Source organism: Arvicola amphibius, chromosome 1 (assembly GCF_903992535.2).
Source record: "Arvicola amphibius chromosome 1, mArvAmp1.2, whole genome shotgun sequence".
NCBI lineage: Eukaryota > Metazoa > Chordata > Mammalia > Rodentia > Cricetidae > Arvicola > Arvicola amphibius.
The window spans coordinates 121,028,497-121,047,849 of record NC_052047.1 but is presented as its reverse complement, the minus strand read 5'-3'; the positions used below and the strand labels follow the sequence as shown (position 1 = coordinate 121,047,849).

Genomic DNA, 19,353 nt, shown 5'->3' with positions numbered 1-19,353 from the left:
GGCCTTAGGCCAGGCCCTGCTTCATCGTGACAGGGATGGCACAGCCGTGGCTATGTATGGCCTCAGTTCCTCCCTTGGCCTTAGACCAGACTCTGCTGTGGGTTCTAAATGCCAGACCGTTAACTATCAAAGGTCCCTACTTCCACTCACCAAGCCCCACCTCCTAAATACCCCTGGATCTTTAAAATAACTCCACCACCTGGGGACATTCCCCACTTAGTTCACACCAGACCCCCAGCTGCGAGCTAGGACTTAAGGTAACTCTCCAACAGGAAATCGGAAGCTCTTTGCAGAAATGAGGGAAGCAGGTGCTGTGACTAGACCAATAGCTGCCCTTGAAGGACCAAGGAGCATTATCTGTGGCCACGAAAGCAGAGAGCATGAGAGGGTCCATCTGCTGTGGCAGAAAGGAAGCGTAAACTACAGTCCTGGCCGTGGACTACAAGAACACGGCACAGTCACAGAAATGTGGGTGCCGTCTTGGTGCTACCCTTTTCTGGTTGCGGTAGACAGGAGAGACAGGAAGCAAGCAAGAAGAGCTGAGGAAACCGAGCCTCGGTCTACAGCCGGTCTCAGAAGGAGGAGCTTTGCCAGAAAGAGTGGCTGGCCATACCTTAAATAAAAAGCCAAGTTCTTGCAAGCAAAGATGGTGAGGTATAGGCCTGACCAAGCCCTGGTAGGGTTTCTGGTGTCTTCCATCGGTTCTGACTTTGATGTCTAAAATCAGCCTTCCTCAGCCTTGGTACCGTGGACTTAACTGACCTACGTCATTCTGTTCGGTGGAGACTGCTATTCACATTGTAGGCCTTGTCTCTGCTCCACAGATGTGCATTGTTGTAACATCCAAAACTGCCCCTGGTTGAGAACCATCAGTCAAAGGGTGTGTACGTGAGAGATGGCGGGGGAGGGGCATTGATTCAGTTTCTAGAAGCATCTTCCCAAACGTCATTTCCTCACCTCCAGGGGAAGATGGTATTGGCTATACACTAGTGAGAGTCCCTTGAGTGTGTTGCTGAGAACTCTCCTAACGAGGGTTCACTCTGGAGACCCCCCCACACACACACACCTTGTTGTGGACCAACGGCAGCTTGTTTTGTCCCATCTTGTTCTTAAATTTTGGTTCATAGCATGTTTCCCAGCCTTGATTAGCAGCTCTGTTCCAAATGATGTCTCTCCAACGTGCACCATGTAGCCATGTTCCTTGGGGGTACGCGTGTACAGCATACACACAAGGGGGCTGCAGGGGCTCTACCATGTGGGTCCCAGGAGTCCAAGGTTCTCAGACTTGGTGGCATTGGCAGCAAGCACCCTCACCAACTGAACCCTCTAGCGCAGTTTAGAAATATCAAGAGAGAAGTATTTTCATTTCTTGGGGTTCAAGTGATCACTGTAAAAGCCCACAGTTGAATAAATGACTGCACAGGGAATTGCTGATGGGGCCTCCGTGGCACTGCTACGACTAGACTACAAGCCAGTGGCCTATATCTGGGGTGTAGCCCCACCCCTATATTTACCTGAGTGGGGGGGTATCTTGTTTAAGGAGCCCCTCTACCCAAGTACCTTCTTTTGTAACATGGCTTCTCTCTGTAAGCGCAGCAGACCAACCCACCCCACCAGCCATTTTCTGCAGCATCCATTATTTATGGGGTCGATGGCCTGAAGGCCAAGGAGGGACCTAGGATGCACAGGGGATCTCTCTAAAGGAGAGGAGGAGAGAGGTAGTCAATACTGCATTTACTTAATGGAAGCCCCAGGGATGTCTGGCGTTGTGCTGTGGGGAGGGTGACTAGTTATAGACCTACACATAGGTGGAATTACAACCCCAGACTAGCTTAACATTGACTAGTGATGAGTCTGGGGCACAGCTGTGCAGACACGGCTTCTTGAAGGCCCGCCCTCTTTTAGAAGCAAGGAGCTGGTGCCCGTGGGGTAAAGAGCAGTCTGGGTGCATGGGCCTTGTTCTGTGGGGATTTCCCAAGTCCCTGCCTTGTGCCAGATGCTGTTTGCTAATACTGGCATCTTCACCAGCAATCCTTTGTGGGGGTATTTGTGCCCCTCACCCAGGAGATATTTGGCCGCATTGGTGAGACGCAGTCCTATGATGCATAGGACATCCCAAGGACAAGGGGGAAAAAAAAGACCTGTCCAGGATAGATGCCAGATGTGACAAGGTTGGGAAAGCAGGGTCTACTACTAAAGAGTAAAAGTGAGTAAAGGATACTGTCTCTGCCTCCCCGCCCGCCTGCCGCTGCAGGCAAAGACAAGGAGGAGAGGAGAAAGGGGAAGAGAAAGGAAACAAAGTAGGCAAAAAAAAAAAAAATGGCAGACTTGATTAGCGCTTGGCCTACAAGACCCTGTCTGTGGGAGCCACGCTGACCTTGGCGGAGTCTGAGCTGACATGATGGTTCTTGAGGAGAGATGGGGGCGGGGAGTGAAGTGGAAGCATCTCGGCAGGACCAGGCCTGGTGACACTGGCCTACACTGTTGCTCAAGAGGCTGAGGAAGAAAAGTCGCCAGGGCGAGCCCGGCCTGGGCTGTGGTGAGTTGGAGGCCAGCTGGGCCAAGGTTGTATAGCTCCTACCTCAAATTGAACATTTCAAAACAAACAAAAATGTAAAGGGATCAGAGATGTAGCCCAGCCGCTGCCTAGCATGCATGAGGTCCTCGGTTTAACTATAAAAATAGAAAAAGAAGGTTAAAATAATAGAGATGTGTCTTAACGGGAAGAGGTGGCTAAGTCAGCACTGTCCTTGGGCATCTAGGGCACGTGGAAGAGTGTGTGGTAGGTTGAACTCTGCCAGGACAGGGATAACAGGGGAGCTGGAGAGAATGGAGCCTCAGGAGATCTACGGGGGAGGAAGATGTGTGAGGAGGACGGAGCACGGAGACGTTCTGGACGGACGGACGGACAGGCACATTCGCAGGAAATGCTCCAGGATCCCTTGGATGCCAACTGCCCTGGGTGCCAGCATCCAGCTGATGTTCCAGGCCTTTCTGTGAAGGGCACCGTATTCACGCACAGCCTATGCCCATGCCCCGTGGAATTTTGGGTCCCTTACAATACCTAGATACAATGTCAACACTTGTTGTGTCATGTTTGGGTGACAACGGGAAAATATCTGCACGTGTTCAGGACAGACAGACAGACTCTTTTTCTCGAGTATTCTTCATCCGAGCTTGGTTGAATTTGTGGGTGCAGGGGACTTTGCTGGGACCACAGGATGTACTGCATGTGTAAAGATGGGGGGGGGTTCTCTCCCTCTGCTGAGAGTGGTAGCTTCCTGGAGTGTGGTTTTGTGCCTGGAGTGAGTGTCAGAACCTGAAGACCTTGTTTTGTCACCTGAAAATGGAGGTCACAATGGGACCTGCTGCCTCATAGGGCATTATGAGGACTGGTTGAGCCCAGGTTTTGGTCTGGAGTAAGTGGTCAGTAAATACTTCTCATTAGCCTTTGAGGATAAGGAAGAAAGAAGGGGTGTTGCCCGGTCGAGTACCTGGCTGGTGGCTATCCCTTTAAAAACGCCTCTCATCCCCTTACTTTGGAAGAGGCCAGATTTACAGACAACAGAGGGGTAGAGAGATTAGGTGAGTCTCCCTTCCATTGGCCCTCCAGCCACTGCTGATGGTGGCTCATGGCTACTAATCTGGGTCAGGGTTCAAGTGGGAGGCAGAGAGCCTGGGAAAGGGACCACAGCGCACTGAGAAAATCGATGCTGTTATCTCAAAGGCCTGAAGGAGCCTTGAGGGCTGCCAGGTTTGATAAGAGGCAAGGCCTCAGGAAATCAGGCCTTACTGTGGATTGATCTTTCTCCCTACTTGTCCCCATTTTCTAGAACGTTCCTGGTGTCAGAGAGAAAGATGAGAACCCACCAAGTGTTCCCCCTGCCCCTGCTCCTGGTGATTGCCTCGGTGGCCTCAGAGAACGCCAGCACATCCCGGGGCTGTGGGTTGGACCTTCTCCCTCAGTACGTGTCCCTGTGCGACCTGGACGCCATCTGGGGCATCGTGGTGGAGGCAGTGGCCGGGGCGGGGGCCCTGATCACACTGCTCCTGATGCTCATCCTCTTGGTGAGACTGCCCTTCGTCAAGGACAAGGAGAAGAGGAGGCCCGTGGGTCTCCACTTCCTCTTCCTGCTGGGGACCCTGGGCCTCTTTGGACTGACGTTTGCCTTTATCATTCGGATGGACGAGACGATCTGCTCCATCCGACGCTTCCTCTGGGGTGTCCTCTTCGCACTCTGCTTTTCCTGTCTGCTGAGCCAGGCGTGGCGGGTGCGGAGGCTGGTGCGCCAGGGCACAAGCCCAGCCAGCTGGCAGCTAGTGAGCCTGGCGCTGTGCCTGGTGCTGGTGCAGGTCATCATTGCCACCGAGTGGCTGGTGCTGACCGTGCTGCGTGACACGAAGCCGGCCTGCGCCTACGAGCCCATGGATTTTGTGATGGCGCTCATCTATGACATGGTGTTGCTGGTCATCACCCTGACACAGTCCCTCTTCACGCTGTGTGGCAAGTTCAGGCGGTGGAAAGTGAACGGAGCCTTCATCCTCATCACAACCTTCCTCTCTGTGCTCATCTGGGTGGTCTGGATGACCATGTACCTGTTCGGCAACTCCATCATTAAGCAGGGAGATGCCTGGAGCGACCCCACCTTGGCCATCACCTTGGCAGCCAGTGGCTGGGTTTTTGTCATCTTCCACGCCATTCCGGAGATCCACTGCACCCTCCTCCCACCCCTGCAGGAGAACCCACCCAACTACTTCGACACTTCACAGCCCAGGATGCGGGAGACGGCGTTTGAGGAGGACATGCACCTGCCTCGGGCCTACATGGAGAACAAGGCCTTCTCAATGGATGAACATAGTGCAGGTAAAGTGGCCACTGCCGGGCCTGGGACAGTCCCCGTAAGGTCATAACCAGGGCAGATGCTCCCAGACCCAGCGGCAGACTCGATGATCATGAATGGCCTGCCCCCACGCTAACACTGACTCACGGCTATTTTTATGTATGTTTTCCTCCACTGATTGATTGGTTATAAAAATCCAAGAGATGGGGTGGGGAGATGGCTCAGTTGGTAAAGTGTTTGTCAGGGTGAGCAAGAGAATTGAGTTCACTCTTTAGAACCCAGGGAAGAGCCGGGTGTGGTGGCACATCTTACGACAGTTCCAGCGCTGAGGAGGTAGAGAAGAAGGTAGACCTTAAAGCAAGCAGATGATCTGTGAGCCCCAGACACCCTAACACCCTAGTATCTCCAAAAACAGATAGTTTCTGAAAAACAGTATCTGAGGTTGACCTCATGCCTACACACACACACACACACACACACACACACACACAATTTATCACCACCACCACAATCCTCCAGGTTTCAAAGTCATGGGAAGCTCAATGATAGAGCATTTGCCCCGCATGCACAGGCCCTGGGTCTATCCCCAGCAGCATCCACACCGAAAATGACACCAACTTAAAACAGCGTATTTCCTGGCTCTAACAATGCCGAGCCAGCCTTCCTACGTGGCTGCAGGTTTTCTTGAATCTCACTTGAGTCACTGGGCCCTGGAAGGCCAGGCCTCTTGCCCCACCTCACACTTTTGGCTGCCCTTACGTGGGAATACACTTCCTGCTTGCCACGCCTTCTGCCACCCTCTGCTGCTCCCCCGACATTGGTTCCCTGGCTCCCTGTAAGCGTTTGGGTTTGCAGCCTATGCAGTGTGCTAGACGGACGCGGGTCACCATGACACTGCTCCTGGCCTCCTCCGCCTCGGTCATCGACAGTGTTCAAACTGGATCCCGGAGTCAAACGTCCATGTTCGAACCCTGCCTCTCCCACTTCCTGCCTGCACCTTTCAGTAGATTACGTGGCCTCTCTGAGCCTCGGTGTCTCTAATTTGTAAACTGAAAATGATGGGAGGGCATAGTGTGTAGGGTCACTACAGAAAGTATCACAATGGGGACCAGACCTGAGCGTGGCGCTGAGTGTGGACCTTGTGGGTCTTGGCTGGGTCTCTTGGAAGTGGAGTCTGAGACACTCGGGAGAGGGGTTTATACTGAGTCGTGGCCTCCTAAAGGAGAGCACAGAAGCAGGTCGCCCAAACAGTTGTGTTTATAAGCTTGTCTCTGTTATAGACAGCCAGGCTCAGTCCTGCAGAGACGCTCTGAGGACATGCATAGAACCATCCCAGAGCCTGCTCACCAGGACAGAAGGCTTGCCCCCCCCATCCGCTCTTAACTCTTCCATCACCAACATCCCTATTATTTGGCTAAACATTCACAAGCTCCTCTGAGTCAGACAGAGGACGCAAATTTGGTGGCAACTGGGGTGACATCTGGGTGCCCAAGACTACCTGTTTCTGCTCAGGGGTGAGGTCATAGTAGGATGGGGGAGGATGTGGTCACCAGAACCCAAAGGCCCTGCTGTTGGTGTTGGATAGGTACTCTCAGGACCCTGCTTAAAGGAGGCTGGCTGGGTCCCACCATGGAGCTTAAATAAATGATCTTTCTCAGTTTGCCAAAGATGCCCCAGGGCCCATCAGTGATATTGAATCCTGGTCCTGGTGAGGCACTGATCACTTGACATGGTCACGTGGTGAGCACTGCTCTGCCCTCAGGCTGCACTGTCTCTGCAGTCCCCACGGTTGCCCTGTGCAGCCAGACCCCTCATATCTCTTCCATGACAGATAGGTGCAAGCTGAGGCTCAAAAGAATGGCGTTTCCTGAAGACTTACAGCTGGAACGCGGCCCATGGCAGACTGAAATTTAGCAACATTTCTCTCTAGCGGCATCTGCCCAGTTGCCAGGTCCAAGTGTGAGCCACACTCAGGAGCCGGTCCCTTTACACAGCCTTGCAAGGTTAAGCGTGGGAGCCTGGGGTGCAGCCCGCTCCTCCCCTGTAGGCACGGAAGCATGTCAAGCCCTCACTTCCTATAGAGACACTCATATCCTTGTCAGACCTAGAGGTGTTGGCTTCCTCTGCACCCCTGACCCCTGGCCAGACTCCTGTGTAGGAGGGGCACCAGCAGCCCCGCTCTGGACAGATGGGAAAGTCCCAGTGTGGCTGTAATCCAAGTTGCTCTCTTCTTACATAAAGTTCCAGACCAGATGCCTGTGACTGTGGAGATGTTGGTAGGGATTTGGTATCAGTCCATCTGGGGGACAGGAGAAGGTACAGTCATGCTAGAGGTCACCTTTGGAAACCTAGAGGCCTCTCTACAAGGGGCTATGGTGACAGAGGGACTTGGCTAGTCCTGGGGTACTGGCAGCACCACCTGTTCTTGACAGCTTCTCCTGGAGGGTGGCCCTTCAGGGGCTAAGAACCAGCAGTTGAATGGAATGTTAGATTTCCTTGCAGTAGAACTAGAAGGTCAGAAACACCAGAGCAGTGGTGTTTTGAAAGTAATGGCGGCCAGACGTGATGGCATATGCCTGCTATCCCAGGACTCACTGAGAGAGGGGAGGCGGGAGAAGTGCGAGTTCAAAGCCAGTCCGGGAGACACAGCAAGACATACAACTCCCAGCAAAACAAACAAACTGCAAGTAGTGACAGCAACAGAAACCACACACCAAGCTCCACTCTGAGCATTGTATTGGCTGCTCTCTTTCCTACACTAGCCCCTGAGAGCTGTCTGGACACCAAGCGCCACTCTGAGCGTTGTACTGGCTACTCTCATTCCCCTGAGAGCTGTCTGGACACCAAAGTGTGAATCTGCTAAGTGCTTCCTCATCTCCAGAACAAAAAGAAGCAGAACGGCAGGAAGGCAGGGTGGTCCTTCACCTGTCTCCCCTTCAGAATCATTTAGGCTACTGGAAAATACAAAACAACAGCAACAAAAAGACACCCACTCTGTCCCCACCCGCTGGCCCCAGTCAAGTCTCTGTCCCCCACTCCTGGGCCCCCTAATCAAATCTGACTCTGAGGTCTGTATCATTTGTCTCACTTCCCAAATGATCCTAGGGCGTCACTGGGTGGAAACCCCAGGTCCAGGTGCTGGCCTGGCATGTGCTTTAAGTCAGTGTGATGCAGGCTTTTGGGGGTCAGTAGATGAAGATTCCCATACCCTGGGAATGCTGGGGAATTTTCCATCAGGCACCAGCATTTATTTCCTGGTCCTCTGGCTGCCCTGCTTGCCTCTCGGGCTTCCCGTGATAAACAGCGCTACAGTAAGCACTGCTATCCATTCATCTCTCCGCTTTTTGGTCCACTAGCTCCTTGCAAAAGATGTCCTAGATATGAGTTAAATAATCTGCATTTTAAATCTCGGCACACCGTGCCACAGAGCACCCCAGAAGGGCAGGCTGAGGGCCCGCTCTCTGACTGATTGCATTGCAAGTCCTTCCCTAAAGCTTCAGCAACCTTGGGTGTTGTCAGACTTTTTAAGACAAGTTGTTCTTGTTGGCTTGCTTGTAGTGCTGATGCTGGAACCTAGAGCCCAGTGCACGCTGGGTCAATGAGCTCCATCCCTAGCAACCCTTATGAAGTCCACCTTTTCTTTTTTTAAGGCATCTTTTATTTAGACTATCAAAAATATAGATCCACCAAAATCACTTGAGACCAGGCAGGACTGTGCTCAGACAAAGCTCGCCCAGAGAATATCCTGGCTGGGCTGGCCTTTATGCTAGAAACTCTTACTCTGCTGGCCAAGGACCATCTGGGCACGCTCCTTTGCCACAGAAGGAGCAGCTGTTGGCACCTTTCATGCTGACTTCAGCCAGTTTGTATTTTAGGAACCCGGCGCCATGAGGGGGCCTTATCCTTGGAGTGGCTAGTACCCAGGAGCCGAAATGGTCATGTCCTCCTGCACTGGGAACTTGTGGCCAGCCTCTTGGGCTCTCTTCCCTTGACTATTGGTCCCCCAAGTTGTCATGTGATGGAAGACATGATCTTCAGGCTGCCCTGTGGCTCTAGGAAGCTGCAGTGGTGTTGCCCCAATATTTCCTTCCATCAGTGTGACCCCCCACACACAGATACACTTAGCTAGACTGTGCTCATTAGTACCAATAAGGCATGAGGTAAGTGCTAAGAGATTCAAACATACCCAAGGATGTCACACTTCAGATCATGTCTTAGGAAGTGCTAACAAGGCAGAGGAAGCATGCACTTTTCAAAGGAACATGTGTTCCCTCTTTTGTTAGGGACCCTAGGCTCTAAGAGCTTATTAAAGCCAAAGGCTATTCGACATTTTGTTTACTGTTGGAGATCCTGGGGAAAGACATGGCTAACATGGCCTCACTTGCAGGGCCTACACCAGAGAAAGTTGGCATCTGACCAATGAGTTTATGCCTCCAGGTACCCACGCAGGAATAACAGTGCCTGTCCTTCAGCTCTGGTATTAGTCAAAGGCCTCTGAGATTGGTTACTGGAAATTTAAGAATAAATAAATAAAATTTGAATGCTAAATTAATCAAACAAATAAATGAAGATCCCAAATGCCCGAGGTAGCAGGTTTCAGGAAGGGCTAGATTAAAAAAACTCAAGTAATGACAAAACTTGACTCCTCCCCATCTCATGGTGAAGGCATCACAGTCTGCAGTAGTTCTGGGCTTGCCCAGAATCCCAAGGGAAAAATAAATCTTTCCAGAAGGCTTGAGAAAAATCCCAGCATTATTTCTGATTGGCTCTGAATTTCCTTCCCTGAACCAGTGTGTTCTCAAAGATGGAATGCCATGATTATTAGTCAAGTCTGTCACAAGTTGGACCCTGGAACCCATTCCGAAGGACCTAGAATGCCAAAGGTGTGCTCATAAAACCACTGATAGCTTGCTTGGGACCATGGGTAGCAAGAGAGAGGAGCTTCGGTTTCTCTAAAGAGGGTATGCTGAAGTGGAGAGGGAGTCCCCCACCTGGACTGGGCTCTGTGCTGCAGGGGAAGCTGCTTCTCTTCTCTCTCAGAGTAGGAACTGATACTAGCAAACATTTGTGTTTAACTGTTCCCACTCCCCACGCCTCTCCCCAGGCAGAGACACGCCCTCATTCAGCATAAGCAACTGCTCAAGCCTTGGAGATGCTGAAGCAAGGAAGGTTTCCTGAGTCTGTCTTGGACTCGGTTTCTCTAGTCCAGTTTAGGATGAGCTGTCCCTAAGGTCACTTAACATGGCTAGCTTGCTTCGACTTACCCAGCTGTGATGGTTAACAGAGTGTCTGGAACTGGTGTCATGGTAAGGAGCAGCCTGTCTCTACCAGGCTTCCAGTGTGGCCTCTGCCAGCTGTGTGATCTTGGCCATGGTACTTAGCCTTTTTCTGTTGTGAAGGAAATAATAGAACCTGTTATGCTGTGAAAACTAACCCTCTATATGTTTCTTCTCATAGTACATGGCTCTAAGGTAGTTCTTTCTGATTCTTGCACCAAATAGGTCTCAGAGCTCCTAAGCTGTCTTGTTGCATTTCCTCAGGGAAGACTTTTAAGTAAAGCCTTCTCTCTCTCTCTCTCTCTCTCTCTCTCTCTCTCTCTCTCTCTCTCTCTCTCTCTCTCTCTCTCTCTCTCTTCTCTCTCTCTCTCTCTCTCGTTTGTTTTATTTGTTTGACTTTAGTCTTGTTTTGTTTTTTTGACACAGGGTTTCTCTGTAGCTTTGAAGCCTGTTCTGGAAAGCCTCTGTAGACCAGGCTGACCTCGAACTCACAGAGATCCGCCTGTCTCTGCCTCCTGAGTGCTGGGATTAAAGGTGTGCACCACCACCACCCAGTAAAGCCTTTCTTTAGCCAAGCAACATTAGTACTTTCAGTGAAACTACAGATGTCATCTTATGGTTAAGATTTCCATCCACTTGTGGGATGCTGAGGAGAGAGCCTCAGGGATAGTAGGCAAGGGCTCTGCCACTGAGCCGGAGACCATATTTTAATTAGAATGCATCGTCTGGTGAGTTTGGACAGATGCACTGTGACCTGAATCCACCTGGTAGTGTCACACAGATGATCCACTCTTCTGAAATGTCCCTTTTGCCCTCCTGTCCATCCCTCTCCACACAGCCCCTGGCCACCACTGACAGTCTTCGCTTTCCAGATTGTCACTGGCATGGTGCGAGAAGCCCTCACAGGCTGGCTCCTTTCAGTTACAAACACATATTTGAGGTTCTTCATGGCTTTTCAAGTTGTTTTTTTTTTTTTTAATTTAAAAGGGGGGAGCTTAATTTCTCAGAAGTGCTGGGGCTGCAGAGAGGACGTAGTTGATAAAGCACTTGCTGTACAAGCATGATGACTTGGGCTTTATCCCCGGCACCAGTGAGTGATGCACGCTTGTCATCCCTGAGCTGGGAAGGTGGGGACAGGTGGATCCCTGGGACTTCCTGCCCAGGCAGCCTAGGCAGTGAGACACTGTCTCAAAAAACAATGTGGAGCATAGTTAAGAGGATCTGAGTCCACTTCCCAGTACCCACATCGGGTAGCTCATAGCCTCCAACACCCTCAGTGGCCTCAGGATACCTGCTCTCTCTCTCTCTCTCTCTCTCTCTCTCTCTCTCTCTCTCTCTCTCTCTCTCTCTCTCTCTCTCTCTCTCTCTCTCTCACACACACACACACACACACATACACACACACACAGAGTATACTAACTAGCTGGATGTGAATTCCAGCACTTGACATGTGGCATCAGGAGGATCAGGAGTTCAAGAACATCCTTGACTTCAGAATAAGTCCGAGGCTAGCCTGGGCTACCTCAGATGCTGTCTTTAAAAGGGACAGTAACTCAGAAACATCTGTACCTACTTCGGGGATAGAGTACTAACTCTTTTTTACCATCATTGCTTTGGATCTTTTATTCCTATTATTTGAGAGTCATTTTCCAATGATGGCAATCACCGTCCTGTATGTTTTTAGCAGTCCCCAGCTCTGCAGCATCCAGAAATAAAGCCTGCTTTTGACTGATATGGTACATATAGACCTGTGCATATGTGCAAAGGAGACCAGCCCAGAGGTGATAGCCACCCAGCCTGGCTGTAGCTGTTTGGGGAGAGCAGGACTCAACAAAGTTCCCAGCCCTCCTGAGGCTGGCTCAGTCTCCTAGAGGCTGGAGAACAAAGCCCCTTTGTGACTTTTGTTTTGAATCAGGCTTGTGACAAGGGGGAGGAGCCACTGTGGTGGGTGGATAGAGGTACTCATAGGGGAGGAGCTGGTTGTTGGAAAAACAAAAACAAAATTCTCTCCCTCCCCACCCTTCTCCCTCTCTGTTCCTCCCCCCTCTGCCCCTTATCCCTCTGTTCCAACCCCCTTCTTTCCCCCTGCTCTCTGTGGTTTTGTTATCCTGGAATCCCCTTCCTCAGCTCTTCGGTCAGCATCGGGCTTTTCCAATGGAAGCTTGGGAAAAAGATCCAGCGACAGCATGGGAAAGAAACCCTGTAACCTGGGAAGCCGACCCAGCGCGCCATTCAGAAGCAATGTGTATCAGCCAACCGAGATGGCTGTCGTACTCAATGGCGGGACCGTAAGTATCAAAATCTGATGTCTGATGTGGGAGGAGGCCTAAGAGAGTCCGATGGGGGGCAGCTTCAGCTGGGTATACCTGGAGGCTGCTTCTCTGGGCTGCCCACTGCAGCTCCCTGCATGCACGCCTTCCATCTTTGTCTGGCCCCCTCTACCACCTCTCTTCATGTAAGGAAAACCCACACCCACGCTCAGAAAGCCATCTATAGGTGTCTACCTACTGCTTGGGGCTCTTCCTGGTGGATTTCTTTCTTGAGCACAGTGCCCCGCCCCTCTCCCAGGAAGGTGACTCTAGGAAGAGCTTTCTGTGAGGATGCTCTGTCTTTCCTGACATCCACCCTAGCTTAAGCCCCCTAGTCCCTACTTCATCCAGTATCCCTAGCTAGGTACCAGCCCCACACACACACACAACTCAGCTCCCTAAGAGACATCCTAGGAAATTGGAATTGTTTCCTTCAATGTCAACCAGAGCAGCTGTATCTGTCGCCAAACAGACCCGCAGCAGAAAGTGTCACCTTTTGCTTTTGGCCTCTGCTGGAATGACTGTTTCATCCCAGCAAAACCCAAAGAGGCGCTCATTCCCACATCTACTCTGCAGACATAGCTCTGTGCTTCTGAGAAGTAATGCATGGGCCGGTTCACATGTACACCGTTGATTTCCATTCTTTATTTTGTGCCAATTCCATAATTCAACCCGAGCTTTTGTTTTTTTGTCTTTCTAGCTTTCTTTTTTAATAGGCCATCAGAGATGGTCTTTGATCCCTAGAGAGAAGGAATTTTGGTTTCTCTGACCTGTGAAGGCTTTTAGTCTCTGGTTCGGTTCCCTTTGCTTTGAACAGGCTCTAAGACAAAAGGAAACACAGATGTGTGTTCTTAACACCCCCTACTACCTCCTGGGCTGCTGCTTTGTCCTGGGGCCAAGAAAAGCCTGATTTTACTGTGACCAATGGTCCCCAGAGGGGCCAGCCCGTGTGCTGTAGTCAACACAGCCAAAGGCCTCCCCTTCCATCATTCTGACGTCTCTGGTTCCTCCAAGGCCAGCGCAGAGAAGGTGGCTGCCGTAGGGGCTCAGGGTGAAACACAAGGTAGCACCCTTGTCTAGCATGCCCGAGACAAGTCCCCTCCTCGTCACTTCCCAAAGCACTGAGTTTCTGAGTGTGGAGTATATCCCTGAGGGTGGGTGGCATGAACCTCGGGCACATTTCTGGGGATGACTCCGTCCCCCAGGTCCCCACAGGCGAAGACACGAGGGAGATGGACGCATCAGTTTCTAACGTTGACTCTGCAGAGTTCTTAGCGCTGTCCTTATGTTATTCCAGATCCCAACCGCTCCGCCATCTCACACAGGAAGACACCATTGGTGAAAGACCTTAAGATCCAGAGAATAAGAATCTCTCTTACCGATTTTATTCCCTGGCTGTGTCTTTCTTGAGGGTGAAATCAATAACCGTGGCCAAGACAGGCCACCTGGAAGCCAGGAAATCTGAGAATTTCCACCAAGGGGATTTCGTGTAAATGTGACATATGGATGAACTGGAAAGCTAACAGTGACTGCCCTCCCCTATCCTGCCACACACACACACACACACACACACACACACACACACACACAAACACGGAATCGTCCTGCAAACTAAATCAGAGCTAACTGCCAATAGTCTTAGGCTCACTCAGAGAGGCATGGCTGGAAAACTGTTTCATCCAGCGGAGGCAGGGCAGAAAAGAATTCGCAGTTGGCTTAGACGAGGGGTTTGAGCCAACCTGTCACCCCCTCCCCGAGTGCTGATCCCCAGGGAGGTCTTTTGGAAACAGCTATGCCCTTGAGGTTAACTCACGGACCCTTCTTCTTCCTGGCTTGATTGCTTGGTGGCCTATGCAGTTCAGGGGACTTTAGGAAGTTGTGGCTGTGATTCCAAAGTAAGGCCCAACCGGACAGTCAGGGAGCTGTGTAGCCGGTGGCAGTGGAGGAACCGCAGAACGTGCCAAAGAGAAGGTACTCCGGGCCTTGAAGTGACCATCATGTTTAGACAGTGGTGACCAACCACTGTTCCGTCGACAGGCCGCTTGCTCTGCCTAGCGCCCCACCTACCCCGCCTCCCTCACAGAGTGACAGAAGTATCCCTTCTTCCTCTTACTGCACTTGCTGCCCCTCCATACCCCTTCCCCAACATCATTCCCCTGTTCATTTCAGCAGCTCAGACAGGGCTACTGGCTTGAAGCTTTGGCTTTAGGGGAGCCAGGCTGAGAAGCAGGCACCACAGCAGCCTTTTCACAATTTCCTGTGGCTGGGTTCCCCGTGGGTGACTGCTAGGATGCAGAGATGTCATCCTCACATCCAGCAGCCAGCGACTTCTGGGGTCTCTTCCCTTGATGTGGCTAGAAGTCCAGGGTTGAATGAGTTCCATGAAGGTTTCCTGCTGCTTTCAGGGGGTTGGAGAACATTTTAATCTTGGTTTTCCGATGGTTCTATGAAAGTGTCCTCTTCACGGCCATCATTTGTCATGGCTTCCATCTGTCCTGAGCAAGTCATTCCCTTGTCGCTCAGCATCTCCAGCACCCCTGCCATTAAAAGCCCTGTGTTCTCTGCACTGTTTGGCCAGGATAATCTCTGGCAACCTTTCCATGCTAAGAGTTTGAACCTGACCATATGGACCGTATAAACAAGGGTAGGACCTCTGCATACACTCCAATCGCTACACTGCTTTTTCTATAAAAACTACCCACAAGCCTTTAACCTTTAATGAAAGCAAAATTGAAAAGGCTAGTATTTGGGGGTGGGGGTGGGGACTGACCTCTTCTTAAGCCAGTACATCTGAGCTGAGTGTTTTAATAAATCTGATTTTTCTCAAGACCCCAGTCTCTGCTGTATCCCCTCCCTACCCTACCCTGCCTTTGCAGAGCCTTAGGGGGGTGAGGCCAGTCTGCCTAGTGCTCGGCTCTCCTGCAAGTTTTCCTTCCAGCTAGCACATCACCACGCATGGGAACCAGAGAGCATGACACCCAAAGGCCTCCCCTTCCCAGTCTTCTGGGATGCCCTGGTCCCACTCAGAGCATGTGCTTGCTTCCAGAGAATTCCAGCCAGTCCTTCATGCTGAAGGACCATCATGTGATGGGCTGAGAACTTTGAAGCTTGAGGAAGGTTTGGAGGGAAAGAAAGCCAGGGCTGTGTGGGGCTGGGGCTCTTGCATGTACTACCCAGCCTTCTGCAAAGAGATCTATGAGCACCTTGGGCCAGTCCGGTGACAAACGCCAGCACTTCGCGTTCTTGTGCCAGGAAGTGGCTGCCCACCCCTGCTCTCTGGAGTCCTTTGGAGCTTTCTGATGTCACCAGTGACTTGGTCTGCAAAAGCCCCCCTTGCAGAAGGGAGACGCTGACATGATTGATGGTTTTCTCTGTAAGCTCTTGGTTTTCCGCGTATAAGGTGAGCACCGTGCAAATGGCTGTGCAGAAAGCAGCGACATTTCTGCACTATACAAGCAGAACCATTCTGAGCCACAGGACGCCTCGCTTAGTGAGGCCTTGCAGTTTTGCTTTTTTTTTTCTCATCCTGATAGGTGATTGCGCTTCTGGGCTTTGTTTTATCTTGGCTAATTTAAGGTTCAGGGTGGGCTGAATGTTCTTAGACATTAGGGGTGGAGGTGGGAGCAAAGGAAGAAGGGCGCCATCTGCTATTTTTCTAATGAGTTCCAAGCTCACCTGAAGAGGATCGCGAGGCAACTCCACCCAGAGACTGCAGCCAGCTTCCAACAGAATGAGGCTAGAGTACAGAATCCATGACACCTGTTTAAGAGTTGATAGGGGAAATGGTCTAGAAAGTCCTCTGTGAATAACCCCAAGCTGTAAGCACAACCTAGCATGCCCGGGTAGTGACGCCATGCTGGGACTATGGCAACTCCTCTGTCCCCTCCTAACTGGAGTCCGTTGCAGTGGCAGAGGGGAGAGGCTGTCTCCGAGGTTAAGATCTGGTTGTTGTCTACCCCACCCCCACACAGATGAGGTCAGGCCAGCAGAAAAGTGCAGACAGGGTGAGAAGGGTTGTCTCTTGGGTTTGCCAAATTGGAAAGTAGAAGGAGGCGCTGGCGTTCACACATCCAAGGATGTAGCGACCACGTGAGCTGACGGGAGCCCCTGGCAGGTGCTTTTTATTCATAAAGAGCTATGGCTCATTTTTTGATAGATAATATATATTTATTAAATGTATTAATGTGTATTTTATAATGTACCCTCACTCTTTCCCCACCTTGGCTGACTTGCATACTTATAAACAAAATTGTTCGGGAAATTTCAAGACAATCAGTATGTACATATAAATATCAAGGACTGAAAAGGTTGTTAAGCATGGGCAGATGATAGGTTTTATTTTCAAAATGCTGTTCTTAACAAGAAAATAAAGGCTTTACTATTTACCTAAGATGCGTGGAAGCTTGTCAAACACTACTAACAAGGAGGCCTTCGGCTGTGTCTGGGGCCTTCCGAATGAGAGAATCCTGGGGAGCACAGCCACAGAACAGACGAGGACCATGAATTAAAAGGCGCTGCTGTGACCCCTTTGGGGCTTTGACAATGGAAGTCCTTTGCATCAGCTGTCTCTTCTTGAGTTAGAAACACAGCTCTGTTCTTGAGCCTTGCCTCATTTGTTAGGCCAACAACAAAACCAAAACAGAGTTAACAGAGATTTGAGATAAATTAAAATACGGATCTTAGCAGAAGTGGGCAAACTGGTGACAGAGGCCATCACTAGATGTTTCAACTGCAGTGGCTCAGAATGGTACACCAGATACCATGGAGAAGTATATGCGGGGAAAAACAGTATTTGGGGTAAAGCAGAAAGCAAGGGATGCTTTCCTAAGCTTGTCTGCAACAAACCCAGCCAGTGTACAAAGGTTGTGAATCCATACTAAGGCTTCTTAAGGAAATCGTCATAGGCAATGTGCAGTTTGGGTGTGGAGTGAGTGATGTTAGTTAAGATGGTGGCACTGAGGCAGCCGGCACTTCCTCGTCCTCCATTTTACATTTCACTGCGGAGAGAGGGGAAAGAGAGAGAGTCAGGGTCAGTTTACACTGCCATTTGGAAACTGGAAACACCGATGTTTGGACAGGGTCATTTACGACAAACCCCTCTGCATCCCTGCCAAGGTTCTGACCCCTCAGGCACTGGGAGGAACACAGGTCCATTGTGTCCCAGGATGGCACCTGAAGGCTTGGCGCTCCCCCCCCCCCTCAGTTCATGGCAGCTTGGAGTTCAGAAAAAAAAAAATTAATGGAGTGCATTGTGGGTTAGAGTGCTAAAGGGAGCTTACTAAAGATGGTAACGGATAGAGCCCAGTCCATTGCCTGGCACCATTTCATTAAAGGGGAGTTAGCTGGAGCTAGAGCATAGCACTCTGTGTAGGAGAAATTAATCCCAAGAGGTAAGACGCTGTCCCCAAACAAATATGGAAACCCAGCCCCTGGGGCGGGGGAGGGGGAAGAACTCTCTTTTTAAAATGTATTATTATTACTGTATTGTTGTTTTGTGGGGCTGGAAATGGAACCCAGGGCTTGCTTCATGCATACTTAAGTAACTCCATCACTGAACTATACCCCACTGCAAAGACCTTCAATTTGTGTGTGCCTAAGGGCGCACATCTGTGCACGTGCCTTGGAGACTAGATGACGACGTCAGCTGTCACTCTCGGATACCACCGCCTTGTTTTTTTAAGACAGGGTGCCTCATTGGCCTGGAGCTCATGGGGAAGGCAAAGGTGGCTACCTAGAAAGCCCCAAGGATCCTCTGGGACTACAAGAATAATCCCACTGTGGCCTACAGTTTATTACACGGGTTCTGAGGATTGAACCTGGGTCCTCACACAAGCACTGTGAACCGCTTGTGGCCTACAGTTTATTACACTGGTTCTGAGGATTGAACCCGGGTCCTCACGCCAGCACTGTGAGCAGCTTACGACTGAGCCGTCTCCCCTCTGGCCTTCCGTGGCTAAAGGTCTTCGCCTCTAGTAGCTTCCTTCCTGTGTCCGTGCCTGAAAGATCATTCTCGAGTGCTCACGTGCCCTGGGTTGTGAAGTGCATCACGGTTCTAACACGAACTGGTGGTTTGGGCCATTACTGTATAACACAGAGGTTTCACCACGACCCCCAGTGCACCCAGAAACTTAGGAGGCACACCCACCAGACACCAGTATGAGGTCACAACGATGGGGTCATTTCTTAATGGCAGTGGTGCGAATGCTTTCCTAGAGCTCCGAGTCATTCTGAGATCAGCCCAGCTCTTAAGCTCCTTCGTGGGGATTTACTGGGGCAGGTTCCATTAGATCATCCCCTCCTCCAGCTAGGCAGAAATCTCCCCCATGTGCCAGCCTGAAAGGTAATCTGGAATCAAGAGAACCCAGAATCCACTCTGCTGTTTCAGTGCCTGTAGTGATCTGGGTTTTTTTTTTTTTTTTTTTTGACTATTAATACTAATTACACAAGCAGACATGCCTAAATCTCAAAATCTGAAATCTAGAACAAACCCAAACACTTTCTGAACACTGACCTGATGCCACAGATGGAAAATTCCACATGCCTTAGCTCTGTGGTGTGCACAGAATTATTTTTTAAAATATAAAATGATGTTCACACTATAGGTGTGAGTGGATATGAAGCCTAAATGAACCTTGTCTTTGTACTTGAGTCCTAGCCCAAGATTTCAAAGGCAAGCATTCTAAAATCCAAATCGCATGCCTCTGTCTCTCCCCCCCATTTCTCTTTCCTCTCTTTGAGACAGGGTCTTATTACTATGTAACCCTGGCTGGTCTGAAACTTACCATGCGGTCCAAGTTATCTTTCAAATCAGAGATCCGCCTGCCTCTGTCTCTCAAGGGCTGGGATTAAAGGTATGAGTTACCACGAGGGATTCTCAGCCTGTATTAACACTAGCCAGAATATTTTTAAATATTGGGAGCCTATAAG

General features: G+C 50.6%; 1 protein-coding gene across 2 annotated transcripts; it reads left to right on the top strand.

Annotated features, from left to right (window-relative positions):
- Positions 1-3,833: 3,833 nt before the first annotated feature.
- Gprc5b (G protein-coupled receptor class C group 5 member B) lies at positions 3,834-15,726 on the top strand. Of its 2 annotated transcripts, none has more exons than XM_038311251.1 (3): positions 3,834-4,864; positions 12,245-12,405; positions 13,724-13,812. In XM_038311251.1, exons 1-3 carry the CDS (start codon positions 3,859-3,861, stop codon positions 13,766-13,768), a joined length of 1,212 nt encoding a protein of 403 aa, XP_038167179.1. In that variant the 5' UTR covers positions 3,834-3,858; the 3' UTR covers positions 13,769-13,812. The 2 variants fall into 2 exon arrangements, with proteins under 2 accessions (XP_038167179.1, XP_038167189.1); XM_038311261.1 differs by lacking the exon at positions 13,724-13,812 and adding an exon at positions 15,679-15,726 and having other exon boundaries at positions 3,843-4,864.
- Positions 15,727-19,353: the final 3,627 nt, after the last annotated feature.